This window comes from Oryzias latipes, chromosome 22 (genome assembly GCF_053564925.1).
Source record: "Oryzias latipes strain Hd-rR chromosome 22, Olatipes_Hd-rR_3.1".
Taxonomy (NCBI): domain Eukaryota; kingdom Metazoa; phylum Chordata; class Actinopteri; order Beloniformes; family Adrianichthyidae; genus Oryzias; species Oryzias latipes.
Genome location: NC_136258.1, coordinates 11,782,193 through 11,798,249, shown reverse-complemented (window position 1 = coordinate 11,798,249; position 16,057 = coordinate 11,782,193). Strand labels below are relative to the sequence as shown.

Genomic DNA, 16,057 nt, shown 5'->3' with positions numbered 1-16,057 from the left:
TGTTCGGCACCAGAGTCAACAAGAGCATGGGTATCGGAACACTTAGACTGGAAACATAGCTTGACAGGAATATAACAGAAGTCTTTATGGGTAGATAAGACCGACTGACCCCCCCGCGGCCTGTCTTTTAACGGGGTTCGGGAGTTCAAACGAAGTGAACACTGAGAAACTTGGTGTCCTTGACCACCACAGTAAAAACATAGTCCTTCCTTACGACGCTTGCAACGTTCTTCAGCAGATAGACGTGAGAGACCAATCTGCATGGGCTCGTCCAGGCTTTTACGTTGAAAATTCTGTAGTGGAGGTTCCAGTATGGATGGTTGAGCAGAATTGGTCAAGGTGATTTTACGTATAGGGAGTGGACGTTCATGTTGGCGTTCTCTTAGTCTGATATCAGAGCGTAGAGCAGCGGCCACGAGTTCCTCAAAAGAGGGGGCTTCAGGCTGAGTACATAAATGATCCTTTATAGTTTCGTTGAGTGACTGGTAGAAAACACCTCGCAGAGCGGGATCTGTCCAACCTGCCTCCACCGCCAGGATGCGAAAATCCACCACATGATCACTGACTGAACGGTTGCGTTGTTTCAGATTAAGAAGTCGCCTGGTGGCTTCTTCTTGTTTACGTGGTTGGTCGAAAACGAGTCTGAACTCACCGATGAAGCGGTCGAACAGCAATTGGGAGATGGGGTTAGCAGCAAGGAAGGCTTGAGCCCACTGGAGCGCCTTACTCCTCAGGGAGTTAACGACCATTGCAATTTTGCTATGATCCGTGCGATAGTATCTGGGAGCCTGTTGGAACAAAAGCTGGCATTGGAGTAGAAAACCCCCACAATTTTCTACATCCCCAAAAAATGGCTCTGGCTGGAGACGGTAGTTTTCCAGGTGAACAGAAGGTGGAGCAGGATCCGGCACTGTAGAACCAGAAAATTGTCCAGTTAGTTCTGATAAAGTTTGTGTCATACCATCGAGGCGGCAAAAAAGGTCTTGTTGAGCTGAAGCCATTTTAGAAAGGGCGTCGGCTTGGCGTCCTAGCATGATGCCCTGTTGGTTTACAGCAAGACGGAGACCTTCTGGGTCAGCTGGGTCGGGGTTTTGGCCAGTTCGTTCTGTCATGATCTGAACAGGGCGGACCCAGATGCTGCAACCCAGAAGGAAGAGGCAGTTAGGTGAATGGTAAGGAATTGGTTTTATTTTGAAAGAGCCAGCGGATCCAGGAACAGGACGGGGCGTGGAGCTTGACGAGGATTCCTCGACTAACGGTGAGTGCGGGAACTTTACTGTGGCGTGACTGGAGCTCTTGACTGCGGCGTGAATGGAGTGCCTTAGACCGCGACGTGGCTGGAGTAAAAGGCTGAGGCGTGGCAGGAGTTCTTGGCGGTGGCGTGGCTGGAGTTCTTGAGGAGCGTGAAGGGTTTCAACTTCTGCTCGAGGTGGAATGCGGACTCGGGTTTCTCTCGTGGAAAAAGGCAGACCTGAAGCACAGCAAAAACAAGGTAAGCGAGGCAAAAACTTGGCATAGAGGGCCAGACGTGGCATGAGGTGAGGTAAGCACCATCAGGTTTAACGAACTGGCAAAGACTGCTTGTGGAGGTCCTCCTTAAATGGCAGGTGAGATGATGAGATGAGAAGAAACAGCTGTGAGTCAGGAGCAGAGCTGGGAGGGGGAGGAGTCTGACAGGCCACCATGACAGACTGAGCGACATTTCTGCTTTGAAGCTCAAACCGCTGTGTCTGCTGACGATCCGAGCTGTGCTCAGACACACACTTTTAGACCCGCTTCTGAGTTCGGTAGCTCGTACCCCTAAAGCTGCGGGACGGATCGCAGTCTTAAATCTCCCACACATACCGCTCATGTAACAAAGCACCCCCCCCCCTCCCCTCAAACACAAAGCTGTAAGTCCGCGCTCCGCCGGTCCACTTCACTAGTTAAGTGCGGGGGTGGACCATTTCTTTTCTAGTTTGTTTGTTACTTTTTTTGTTAAAGTCGCTTCCCTCAGTTTATACTGGATCATCGCGGATTAGTCATTAGTTGGGAAATAAAATTAAAAAAAGTAAAATAACGAATAGCAGTTATATAAGAACGAAAAATGTAATAATAGCCCCCCCCCCCCCCACCCCCACCCCCGACGATGTCATCGTCCATCCCGATGGTTGACAGCAAACATCGTCAACAGCCAATTTAGGGGACATCGCCCAACCCTAGTTTCTATGGCAACTACTTTTACCAATTACCCCTGAAAGTGTGCTCAGGAGACCTCTCAACACAGGTTTTAAAGCGGTGTGTTTTGTAAGTAGAAAAAAAACTGTCTTAAAAATGTGTGTAGCTATGCATGAACGTGAGAGATTTGTACGCGGGAGCCCGGAATGTGCATTTACGGGCGTTTATGTGGACTTTTCATTTGAAGTGGTCGCTTGAACGCGCGTTACAGAGTGAACATACTTTTACAGTCACAATCCTGTTCACGCATTTATACATTGATGGCGGCTGAACTGCCATCTACACCCCCACGTGTGGCCAAGGATGCTTCAGCACACCGATGAGTAGAGCAGGAACCAAACCTGCTATCCTGCAACCACTTCACACAACAGCTGTCCCACACAACTGTACACATCATGAATACTTTATCGTAGACCATAGTTGTTTTTACTTATCTCCGTTAATTTGCCATGAGTGTCAAATGTTTTTATTTAATTTCAAAGTGGTGTTATATTAGACTCAATAAAGACTGACATTGTACTTGTGTGACATCAATCCAACCAAACTAGCCGGCGGAGATGAAAACAGGCATGCTTAAGCAGACCTGCATTTTTTATTACTAAGAGTTTGCAGAAAAAAGCCAGAAAGCTGCACAGAAAGCTGTATAGCACAAGCAATTAAATCTCCCACTTCAGCTGCATGGAGACTGGGGTTTCTCCCACTATGCAATGACAGGAAAACAACCAGCTTGTCCATCACTAGCAGTGATTCACTGGGACACACAACTCTAACACGGTCAGACTAATGCAAGTAACCAGTGTTTGGACAGAACAAGTCCGTCTGCAGCATCAGTGCACTGCAAAGAAAAACAGATATCCTCATCTAAATCTCTGTCCAAATCTTTTGTTTCAGGAAATCCTGTAATAATTGTATGTGCCCAGAGGGCAATTAAATAGATGTGCTTCCTCCCCTGACCTTCCATCTCACTTTTCTGTGATTGGCAATCAGTTGGATGCCAGGCATGCATGTGTTCTGAAAACTAACGTTAAGCTTTGTGTGGGATGGGCTTTTAAAAAGGGACAAATGATAACACCCCCCCCCCCCCTTTAAAAGAAACAAACGCCCAAGTCAACAAAACATGGCAGCACATGTTAAGGAAAAGAGCTCCCACATGTGAGAAAGCAGCAACACCTTTGATCACATTTCAGAAGCTCCTGCTGCAACAGAAATGTATGAACTTCAATAAGAAGATGCAAGGAGAAAGGAAGTTTCTCTCAACTGGGATCAGATAAGCTGCTAGATTTTCAAAATAAAATATAAAAACTGAAAGCTGGTCTAATCCTCACCCCCTAAACCGTTAAAAGAAGCAATCACGCTGTGAGACTTTTGCTTTATAGAACATAACATGCAGTGAAGCAAAGAGCTGCCACAAGTAAATACAAAAAATCTAAAAAATACAAGGCCTTTGATCACATTTCAGAAGCTTTCCAAAAAAAAAGCATCACTGCAACAGAAATGCATGAACTTCCATATAAAGATGTGAGCAGAAAGGACATTTCTCACAACAAGGCAGTGAGAATACGCTAGATTTTAATAATAATAATAATAATAATAATAATAAAATACAAAACTCAAAAGGTGCAGAAGTAAAAAATAAAAAGTCTTTAGAACATTATAGGTTTTATAAAAAAAAAACGAGTGAAAATTGACACATCACACCACTAAGTCTCTTTTATAATCGTATTTTAAGTCATATTTTTGTGCCTTTATTGATTGTGTGTGGGGTTAAGGGGTGTACAGTGGTGAACAAAATTGTCGGTACCCCCCAGTTAAAGAAAGAGAGTCCACAATGCTCACTGAAATGACCTGAAACGTTCAAAAGTCATTTCAGTGAGCATTGTGGACTTTTTTTCTTTAACTGAGGGGTACAAACAATTTTGTCCACCACTGTATGTGTCAATGGAAGAGGGTTGTTTTCATTTAAATATTTTATTTTGTTTGACTGTTTCTTTTTAACTTTAAGTTGTGTGGTATGAAAAGCACTTTTTAAATAAATAAATCTTGATTTAAGAAATCATTCAAACAGACGAATAATTTCATATATATTATTTCTTTTAAAACATTCTCACACATTTAAACTACTGGCAACAAATCTGTCTTCTAACGCTAATAGATGATTGGTGTTGAGTGTTTTTTATGATCATTTCCTTCAAAGCATTTAAATGACTTTGTCTTTTAATTCAAGGTTTTGTTAGTTTTGTTGTTAGTTTTTCTTTGCTCTGCATCAGTAAAAACTGAGGCTAACCTTTTACTCCCACTCTGGTTGATGATCTTGTTGACAGCGCCACAGCATCAGTGCACATAGCATTCATCAATGTTGCCTCCCTGAACGGGCAGGTAATCAGTCAGAGGAGGCAGGCTCCTTAATTTAATCTTTAACTGTGCACTTTTAAAACAGACCTTCAGAAAGTTCAGCGAAGCGATGTTTTAGTATATCAGTAGAATTTTTCTTGGACTGAGAAAACTTTAATCTAGAACAGCTGGTTATTATCAATAATAGAGGAGAACAAGAACAAAGCAGAGTTTTCTTTTCTGCTCTCCAGCCAAGAGGCACAGCTCTGTTAAACAAGGAGTTGGTAAAACAATTCCTTTAGGGCAGTGAACCACTGTCCCTTAACACATAAAAATCAATGCCATGCAAGTAAATGTCAATACTTTAGGTGACAAATGAGGAGCTCTAATCAAACACACTGCTCCTCTCTTTGCATCACTACTTTGTATATCCTGACAGTGGTGCTGAAAACACCTTGATCCTTTAATTGTGATTCCTTGTTTCCTTTTCCCCATTTCTTGCAATTTTTGTAGACGTAAAACTGCTTTCTTTCATCCGTCCATCTTCAGAACCTGCTGAATCCCTTTTGGTGTCACGGGGTTGCTGGAGCCTATCCCCGCTACTTTTGGCCAAAGGCAGGTTACCCCCCTGAACAGGTTGCCGATCTGTTGCAAGGCCACACTCCCATGCACATCTACAAGTCACCAATTTACCTATGAAGCATGTCTTTGTACTGCGAAGGGAAGCCAGAGTCCCCAGAGAAAACCCACCCATCAAAGAGAAATGCATTCATACTCAACACAGAAAGAAAATATCTGGGATTCGAACCAGGGCCTTATTGCTGTGAGAATTTTTTTTTTTTTAAACCAGCCCCAAAACTGCTTTCACTTAGTTTTTATTATAAAGCTTCACAATTTTTTTACAAGCATAGTGATAAACAAATTAATCGTGTCTCTCAGACTTTGAAATACATTAAAATCCCTGATATGATAACGTTTTTGTAGATTGATGCATTTATCCTGATTGCATACTTAAAGCGTAGATCCATATATCCATCAAACTGTTATTGTTACATAAGGCGCCGGCAAAACTGTGCATTAGCGCCTGCCAATGCACAGTTCTGATTCTGAAATTTCAGAATAAAAGCACTTCAATTGCTGCTTTACTTCCGTTGTGAGTTAATGTGTTGTGAGGTAAGTTAATGTGTTGTGTTGTGACCCTTCTGGGCCATGAGTTAATGTGTTGTGTTGTGAGTTAATGTGTTGTGTTGTGAGTTATTGTGTTGTGTTGTGAGTTAATGTGTTGTGTTGTGAGTTATTGTGTTGTGTTGTGAGTTAATGTGTTGTGTTGTGAGTTATTGTGTTGTGTTGTGAGTTATTGTGTTGTGTTGTGAGTTAATGTGTTGTGTGTTAAGTTAATGCGTTGTGTGTAAAGTTAATGTGTTGTGTGTAAAGTTAATCTGTTGTGTGTAAAGTTAGTGTGTTGTGTGTAAAGTTAGTGTGTTGTGTGTAAAGTTAGTGTGTTGTGTGTAAAGTTAGTGTGATGTGTGTAAAGTTAATGTGTTGTGTGTAAAGTTAGTGTGTTGTGTATAAAGTTAATGTGTTGTGTTGTGACCCTTCTGGGCCACCGTAGCGATCCCTCGCAATGCTTTGTTTGGATAAACTGTCGAATTCCCCTGATCCGCACCAGTTCTAAGTCAAGGTCGTGTGTCACACAGCCACTACGCACAATCTGCGCATTTTTCACTGATACAATTTCAGTCTTCTGTGATATACGTAATTCCTAAGTATTTCTTGTGTTAGTTGATGTCTGTTGATAGTTTTTGCCGACGGGTCTTCACATTAAATCATCTCTGAGGTGTTCAAAATTTCTGGTCGGTTGAGAATTGCGCAGTTTATGCATAGTTTTCGTAATTTGTACAAAAAAAACGAAGTGAATTGTGTGCAATTGTGCATGATTCTTGCGAAATGCATTTGCAAATTTGTGGTGTCCATGACCATTCCACACGTCTAACGGACTTTTCATGCATGTATTACTGACATATAACTTTCATATTTCGTGAACAGCGCACATATTACTTTAAAATTACGTAACTGACGCACAAATCACCAATAAGTTGCATATGAACAGTGCAATAATCACGCACTGTTCATGCACAATTGGTGTAGTATTGTATGACAGGTTTATAAATCAGCCGATCTTTTACCCCTCCAGCAAGCCGAGTGGGTCATCTATAGATGACATCACAATCACACGGTCCTGTCAATAATTAAAATCCTTTTAACTCGACTCAACGGCGCCCTCTTCAGATGTCCTACAGAACTCCAAAACCACATAAATAAAAATACATGATAGGCAGAAGAAAATCAATACCTAATATCAAATAAACCTTCACTCAGAGATGCAAAATCACTTCAATAAATCCAGTTTTTAAAGGCATTTTTTAAAACTTTTTTGGTTATTTTTATTATAGGGGTTTAATTTTCACAATTTGAGAATAGGCATTTTGAATAAAAAGGAATTGGTCAAATCAAGCGATTTACATTCAAAGACATTTTTGTTCTCAGTTCTGTTTTTGAGGTCCCACTCCAATTATCTTTTGATCTTTTGTAAAACCGTTCCCAGTGGTCTTTTAATTATAATTGTGCCGTTTTTAGGTAAAAATCTAAAAACACGTCGCCTTCTAGGACATAGTTACTGTAGAGCGGCAGTAGTTCATCAGTTATTACCTATGAGTTGTAGTTGAGAGTACTGGGAAGTAAGCCTCTGCTTACTTCCCATGATGCATTCTCCCTCTCACAATCCCAACCTAACTGGTCTAACCAAAAAAGGAGCTATCCAGCCGTACAGTTGCCAGCTCGCATGAGGATAACAAAGACGTACATGGATCTATTTTTGTGCAAGTAAAAGTATCAGAATGGAGCACAGCTGGGAAACTTTGGCCCACCCATCGCAGATTTTTTTTTTTAAACAGCATTTTTCGTCTGCTCCTGATTCATCCCCAATTTGTATGAAGAAATACAAAGAAATGCAATTTGAAGCTTAAATTCCTTTATATATATGCCCTCCTTCATGAGAGAAATGCCACAAGAAGATGTTAGAACCACCAAAACACCATTTTCATTGGACTGGGTCTTTAAACAAACTCAAAATTTGTCCTCAATGAGTGTAATCCTTCATCATAAATACATTTTACATGTGAAGCTGCGTGTGTGTCTAGTTTTGTGCATGCAAGTGTAAAAAAAGTCACTTGAGCAGCTGGAAAGCTTTTGTCATGAAACACAAACTACAGTCCAGTGACGTGCGGTCAGGTGAGGCAAGTGAGGCAGAGCCTCACCTGTCATAATCCTGATAAAATAGAAAAGGTAAATTAAGTAAATATTATTTTCCACTGATCTGTGTTAAATACACATTTTCATTTTCAGTCAACTAACATGTTTTCCACAGTTTCTGAGGTTAAAATCGCCGAATTTGAGTGTTGCGCGATCACAGACAGAGCAGAAACTCCGAGTGAGGCTCTGAAGCGCTGTGCCTCATGTCTGACGGCAGGAATTAACAGAGACGTACGGTGGAAGCCCTTCTATAGACCCGCAGAAAAGGCTTTAGGTGAGGCATGCCTCACCAGCAGGGGGCAGACGTGAGCTGACAGATGCTTTGTAGCTACACTTGTGCCGTAGAAACAGAGGATGTCTGAAGGCCCGTACACACCGGGACGAATATTCGCCAGGCGTTATTCGCCAGCGTTTTTCGCCAAGTTTTTTGTGTTCACACCCAGGCGATTTTCGCTGACGATGAGCCGAGCGAACATGCAATTTCATTCCCTGACATTAGATGGCGCTTAATGTAAAACAGAAATACTCCTGTACACAAGGTGGCGCTGCGCAACTTTACGCTTCTTAAAGTCGCTTTTCACTCAGAAGAAGAGAGCAAGTATTTACGCGCTTGTCAGAATCATACAAAGAAAACATGAATATTTCAATCACCAGTTGCTCCAACTGGTGATTGGTTCCGGGATATTTTACAATGTCCATCATTATTTCTTCACGGCAGTGTAGACGCTACTTGGCGTCTATCTTCTTCGCTGGTATGTGTGCTCAGAAAGGCAGTTTTGTGTTTGAGCGCCCCCAAGTTGTGTTTTACTGTAACTTCAGAAGCCCCAGACACATGTGCAAAAGCGCCATTCTCATTGGTCGTATAGTTTTCGACGCGGCGCGTCAAACCAAAAAAACGAACCCGAGGCGTTTTTTAAAAAGTGACGCTTTGACGCGTGGCGTTTTTTCGCGTCGGTGTGCACACTCACATTGGTGCCCTTTGTTTAGTCACGAGGCGTTAAACGTCGGCGAATATCGCGCGCGAAATTCGTCCCGGTGTCTAAGGGCCTTGAGAGAGGGAGAAACTCATATGAACTAAAGGAAAATAAGGACGACTTTCCAACAGATCATTGAGCTTTTTGTGGAGAAGGATCGGCGGACAGACTCAAAAAGTGAGGCCAAACATGGTTTTCAATGTTTGTATTTTTTTAAATAAAATGGGAGTAAGTGGAAAAAATGTGAGTAAAATCAGTTATCCTATGATCATTTTCAGTAGACAACATTTAATAACAGATTTAAGCACCAGAATTTGAAGTTGGAAAAATAACATCAATAGTTACTAAGGGTCAAATGTGTGCTGAACACATCTGTATACTTTAATTTGTATACAGTACATATGAACAATTTATACACAAGAAGAGTGTTCTATCCATGTCTATTAAAGAAATATTCTCTGTAGGACAAACATGTTCTTGTGTGTATTTTATAAGCTGTTAGCTACTGTTGGATGAAAGGTGAAATATTTAGTTCCCTCATTGTAAATCTGACTCCAGAGTGCCTCACCAGTCATCAACCTCACCGCACGTCACTGCTACAGGTCATGTCAGCAGCGTGAAACCAAAACGTAGGTAGTTGCCAAATGCAGCGTGTTTGTTTTTTAGCACACATCATTATAAAGGAAGGATCCAGGATTAGCCAATAGAAGCACAGAAGCTGGGCTGCTTTTGGACAATTCTCTGGATCCAGAATTTATTTCTAAAATCTTCTACCCTTCTTTGGAACAAAAACTTGGATTTTCCACTGAGATACATCGAAGTAAGCAAGATCTGGAATCTTCCAACAAAAGCAAAACAAACATGCACAGTTTTTCCAAGTAGGCCTGCACAATATACCGCAAATTTATCGTTATCGCAATATCCAGCTCTGCAATATGCATATCGCAAAAGACGGCGAATATCGCAATAAATTGCAAACCCAAAATGTGTTAAAACAATCTTCTAGCAGCTTGAAGCATTTAACGAATCAAATAAATCCCTTTATGCTTTGACCAATCAGATGGAGTCCTATTATGTTAACCCTGGTCCTGAAGAGCCTCAACCCTGCCTGTTTTCCAGCTCTCCTTAACCAGCTTGCTGTTGATTGGCTGACTCAAGTGATTTCACATCCTGATTGACTGAACACACCTGATTTTGGTTATCATTATCGAGCAGTCTAGGGAGAATTGGAAAACAGACAGGGTTGAGGCTCTTGAGGACCAGGGTTAGCCACCCTGACGTTTGTCCCCCATGTCGATGAGGGTCATTTGGAGTATAATTTTTAAACTGTTGCAATGAAATGGGAATGATGTTTTTGTTTATTTTTCTATTTGTTTATTTACCGCAAATTTATCGTTATCGCAATATTGATCACTAATATCGCATATCGCAAGTTTTCCTCATATCGTGCAGCCCTATTTCCAAGTCTGCTCCACTACACGTAAAGGTGTGCATCTGTGTGTGTTTTTGTCCCAGGACATTCCTCGGCAAAGACAGGGAGAGAAGCAAAACAAGGTTTGAGAGAATTAAGATGCATTAGGCGTGTGACCAATCCATCACAAAGATGAGACACCACACTTCACTGAATGGAAGAAATTGTATTGGTGATAGAAGTGAATCAGACATTTGGGATTTTATTGAAAAATTTTGGAACCAAAGATGACAAAACAATTCTGCAAGAACAAACAGTTTTATCTGTTTAGACTTTATGACATGTAGCCCTCTCCAGAGTGTATATGTGGACTAATTGAAATTGTACTATTTCTATCAGTAAATAATGAGGATTCCAATTACCGTAATTTCCGGACTACAAGCCGCTACTTTTTTCCTGCGCTTACAGCCCTGCGGCTTATTCAGTGACGCGGCTAATTTATGGATTTAATTAGCGGCAGCCATGTACGTACTTTCGAACTCAGTGAATAGTTTGAATTCTTTATCTAACACCAAGCACAAGTCATTTATATTCAACACACCTCTAAGCAGCCAAACAGCATGGACTGACTTCAGGTCTTAGACACTTCAGTCATGGTTCAACAAAATGAAACACGCATGCTCGGCCGCATCACAGAATCCTTTGGTGCCATTAGACCCAACGTGCACGTGATCGCCGCTACAATATGATGCAGCTTTCAAGTTAAAAGCAATCGTTAAAAGCAGCGTAAAAAAGTCCACCGTCACCAACGGGTTTGGAAAAGCCGGTTTGCTGCGTGACGGAGAGAACAGCGCATGGAGTGAATTTACACTCCATTTACGGTTTCTAAGGAAACCGTAAAAGCGGAATTTTGCTTTGAAAAACTCACAGCCTCCGTGTGAGCTGGAGACATCTTCTCCTGCGGATTGAGCTGCGGGGCCGATGGCAGTCTGAAGGCTCCCACACGTAACAACGCATCCGCCCCTCATACACAAAACGTACAGTATTAAGTCCGATTGCTTTGCACAGAAACGATTTGCTCCATCCACCGGCGCAACGGGGACGAAGTGCTCCTCCTTGAAGCCGCCCTGGCCAGAGGTGTCGGAGTAGATAGGAAGGGGAGACAAGGAGCGCGCAGGGCGGGAGCGGAGCGCAGAGGCGTCCGCGGAGTGCAGAGGCTTCTGAATTCTGACGCACGCGCCGCACTGAGGCGCGCGTATCGCGCTGAGGCGCGCGCTTTTCAGTCGCCGCTGCTTTATTTTACCGTTGTGTTTTCTAACCAGTCCTGTTACTCCCATAACGCTGCTGCGACACAAGCGGAAGGAGAGCTTTTCCCGTTCACCCCTCCATGCACTGCTGCTACTTGCTAATTCTTAAACACGTACAACAGAATGGCGAGCCGGGCGTTGGCCCCGCCTTTAGCCCCTAAGACTCATGGGAAATGTGGAATCGCGGATGTAAATTTCCTCATCATAACTGAGGGATGTAATGTTGATTATATGGTTACTGTTTGTAATTTTATGTATGATACCTAGATTGTCAATAAGTTAAAAAAAATGAAATAAAAACACCATAACTGAGGAACTTGTGAACAGAATAAAGGTCCATGCTGTTTGACAGATGTCGATACACTCAAATACATGAGCCAGAGGCAAAGCTGGCACCACCCACAACGTGCTAATGAATTGCACTCACTCTGGGATGTTGGCCGTGATCTGTCAGGATGACAATATCGCCTAACACATGCGCGGCTTGTACTCTGACGCGGCTTTTCTATGTATAAAACTAATTAAACACGTGAAAATGGGTGGGTGCGGCTTGTAATCGGGTGCGCTTTGTAGTCCGGAATTTACGGTAATTACTGCCTGGTTCATTGATAGTTTTTTTAATAGTCACTATGTTTTGCCAGTGAGTTCAATTCACCACCGCTTCCCAAGTTAATGACACGCCAGATATGGGTTTAGTATGTTCTTAAACGTGTGTTTAGCCTATAGTGTTCACACTGGACACGCAGGGAGGGGTTTCTTTTGCTGCTGTTTACAAGCGCATGTCCGCCCCCTACAGTTGGTGCAAATTGTTGAAGTAGTAGAAATTTTATGAATCTTGCTCCAGACTTTTTCTGTCACAGCTCTATGCCGATACATGAAAGACTTGGTGTCACAGAACTCCAGCTGGGAAGAAACAACAATTATTTATCTACATGATCAATTTTAATCAGGAGGCGGCAGTCTCATTTTTTTAACCCTTGTGCTATCCTAGGCACTTTGACACTGGGAGTGAGGTCATCTAGATCAGTCTTTTTCAACCAGTGTGCCGCGGCACACTAGTGTGCTGTGGGAGATGGTCAGGTTTGCCGTGGGAAATTGCCTTCATTAACTGATCTAAAAACATTTCCCATCTCCAGGATATCAGCTCTGTGTTCATCCAAACAGGCCCTGGTAAAACAATGAGTAGTTAGGAATATGAAAGATCATAAAATACTTTTTTCTTTGTGTTTATTCGATTCTATTAAAGACATTTTGATAAGAATGATGGTACCGCGATTTAGCCGTAGCGTCAGCTGTTTTTGGAAAAGTCCTGTCCCTTTAACTGTCTCCACCAATCATTCTTGGAGAATTAATCACATGTCATCAGTCTGACCAATCAGACGTGGTTAAAGTCTTCACTTCCTTGTTCCGATTTCATAAAAGTCTCTCAGTTCTAACAAAAATACCAGCTAAAGCTCGTCTTTAGCGGTGTAGGTTTCCACAGAATCCGGTATCAGACCGTGGAAGGAGTGAACAAAACAACGAAGCTCAGAGACGCGAGTCTGTCTGCCCTTTTGCGGCAGTTTTCACACTACATCTCCCATGATGCATTGGGTTAAAGTGACAGCATCTCAGCGCACAATGAGTCTTTCTTTGTTAAACGTCTTGAAAGCACAACGAACATACATCAAACGGTTTTTAAATCTTCTAACTTAACTTTTATTACATCTTTTAGAAAAAAACAGCTGCAGCTTCCAGCTTTTTCTGCCACAATAATCAGCACAAAAATGCAGGTGAGATTGCGGAGGGGCTGTAGATCAATGCAAAAGATGAGTTTCTCCTTTTTTTTTTACATTTTTGGATGCTGGTGTGCCGCGGGATTTTTGTCAAGGTTAAACTGTGCCGTGGATCAAAAAAAAAAGGTTGAAAAACACTGATCTAGATCCCACTAGAGTCTAGTGGGATCTTTAGCACTCTAGTGACTAGACAGTGTGCTGAACTTTTTTCTTCAATGATTTGTGAACTTCACTTGGATTACATGAAATCCTCTCCACCTTTATCCACCTTTGTCATGGTAGGGAGAACACATCAATGCTCATCTTGACCCCATAGGATAGCACAAGGGTTAAACCCCACGCGGTGGCCCCTGAAATTCTTTTATAAGAAAAAGTTCAAATTTGATGTTGACCGGACAATTTTTTTTAAATCAGTCAGTAGCCACCCAAGCACATAAGGAGGTTGTGTAGTGGCAGTCCAGTAACATGGGGTGACAGGAAGCCAGCAGCGCAAAAATCGACTGATAGGAGTGTCTCCAAGGTCCCCAACATCGTCTGATGATTGGCCGATTTCAGACTGCCGCCCTTCAGCCCCCCCCCCCCCCCCCCCCCCCCCCGCTCCCATGCTGCCGTCCTACTGCCAGAAATTATACGTTTGCAGCGCGGGAACTTAGTGAGGGCTGTCGACATGGAATGGGGGCCCGGCGATGACGGGACAATAATCTGGCAATCCCGGCTATCGTGAGACGGCATTGATGCTGAACAAAACTCATCATGGCGTTGATAGCACCACAGCGATTTCGAGACCTGTGCCTCGATGAACTGCAATTGATGCAGAGAGGAATAAGAAGACAACAGAACACTGTGCTTGTTGAATTACTCATAGAAGACCAACACACACAAGAAGGGCAAAGAAGAAGAAGAATCTGAGTTGTGAATGACGAAAGGGGAATAATGACCCACCTTTTATATAACCCGGGCTACCGGGAGGCCAGTGGCACTTTATATGGATGGCTGCCATTCAGAAAAATATACACATTGTTCATCAGAGCTGCTGCTGGTCGGCAATCCGCCTGTCACCCCCCTTGGTATCGCCCAATTTTGTAGTGGCATCATCCCCGCCTGTCTGCCACTGTCTACATTCATGACCACGCCAGCTATGTGTAGAAGAAAATCAGGCATGAAGTCTTGAGGATTCTGCCCATGCCTCCCCATTGTGTGGTGGCAGTTGTTGTTTGGTGACTGTAGCATCACAAAGACTTTTGATTGGAAGTGGTTACTTGAGCCCGCGTTGCCGAGGGTGGTGTGACCGTAGCTTCGGTGGAAAAAAAATAAACAGTAATGCAAAGAAGATGCAAACCACTCTGAGCACTGTACACACTTTACAGCAATTAGGCTTCCCCCTCCACTTCAGAGCCAAACTAATCAGTACCCACTTCTGTGCAGGGTCAAACAGGCTATCCATTAAACCCTGTTCCATTGCACTCAACTACAAGTAGACATTAACAGTGGTTAGCGTTTTTTCGTTGTTGCTCAGAGAGCCAACTCAGGTGTGGATAAAAGGAAAACTGCAGCCATGGAGGGGATAAAGCAAATGCAGAAGAAGCCGCGTCAGATCACTTTAAATGGAAAACTGCGTTAAACCTGGAACTGGCAGGTGGGTATCCATGGAGATGAGAGTATCCCATATGGCACATCAAGTCTAAAGAATACAAAACCGGAAACATGCAGATCTCGGTCTGTTCCTGTCATTCCCAACATGTTTCCTGGGGGAACACTGAATATGAGACACTATGGAAAAGGTCAGAATATTTCTTTTCCTTTCCCGACTCCAAGACATTTTACACATCAGGCTTTTGTGGACATTTGTTTTTGTCCTCTGTAATAACAATGTCCGTAATAAACCCCGACGTTATTTGAGCTCCCAGCAGGAAATGGATCTATCCAATAGCTGAAAGTGACATATTGATCGCAGAGAGAAAAACAGCCCATTGAAAATTGTGCACATGTCCAATATGAAATACTGATCTCATAGTCAACAAAATGGCAAGTTTATTAAATGTAGCCCAACTGTAAAACCCACATAAAGGCATGTTTTATTAAATATTACCAGAACATTTAGATTATCGTCTCTTACTGTCTAAAAGCTTCATATCTAGACATATCTAGAGCTTGAAATTTGTTGACTTGAGCTTCAACATGTTGTTTTTGCATGTTTAAATCTTAGGAAAATGTCTGTAAGAGAGAGTAACATGTTAAGTTAAAGGGTGGGCTGAATACCCCTTCAGTAAGTTACGCAGCAGTCCGGCTTTCCTGCAGTCTGAAACGGATTCGAACCCGAGGCGTTTACTTGCCGAAGTTGGAACCGGCAGGCTGGCGGGTCGCTCGATCACCTCGGGTTGCAGTTTCCCGGCCACACTCATCTCCCGAACCGCCGCTTTGTCCGTCCGCTCACTTCCGCCGGAGTTTCTCAAGTCATAAAATCCAGCGAGCGCCTTTCACCGGCGTCCCGTTTGACGACGGACGCAGGCAGAGACGGCATGCCCGACGGCGCTCCGGAGCAGCTGAGGAGCGGCTCGAGATGACGGCATCTGCTGCTGCTGCTGCTGCTGCTGCTGCTGCTGAATGTGCTGTCAGCGGCGCCGCTGCCTCTGCTCATCAGCCCGCATGACTCCCCACCTGCGCGCGTCCTCCCCGATGCGTCAAAGCGCATTAACCATTCACTGGCGCGTCACTTCCCAACCAAAGGGA

General features: G+C 43.1%; 1 protein-coding gene across 2 annotated transcripts in view; it reads right to left on the bottom strand.

Moving 5' to 3' along the window:
* Positions 1 to 16,057, bottom strand: part of sntg2 (syntrophin, gamma 2) — a 151,802-nt gene extending 135,745 nt beyond the window's left edge. Inside the window, exon 1 of one of the 2 annotated variants that reach the window (XM_023951838.2) lies at positions 15,700 to 16,057. In XM_023951838.2, coding sequence (XP_023807606.1) covers positions 15,700 to 15,729 — 30 coding nt within the window. In that variant the 5' untranslated portion in view covers positions 15,730 to 16,057. Of the gene's footprint in view, positions 1 to 15,660 lie in introns of both variants that reach the window. The other variant, XM_023951837.2, reaches the window with a different exon arrangement.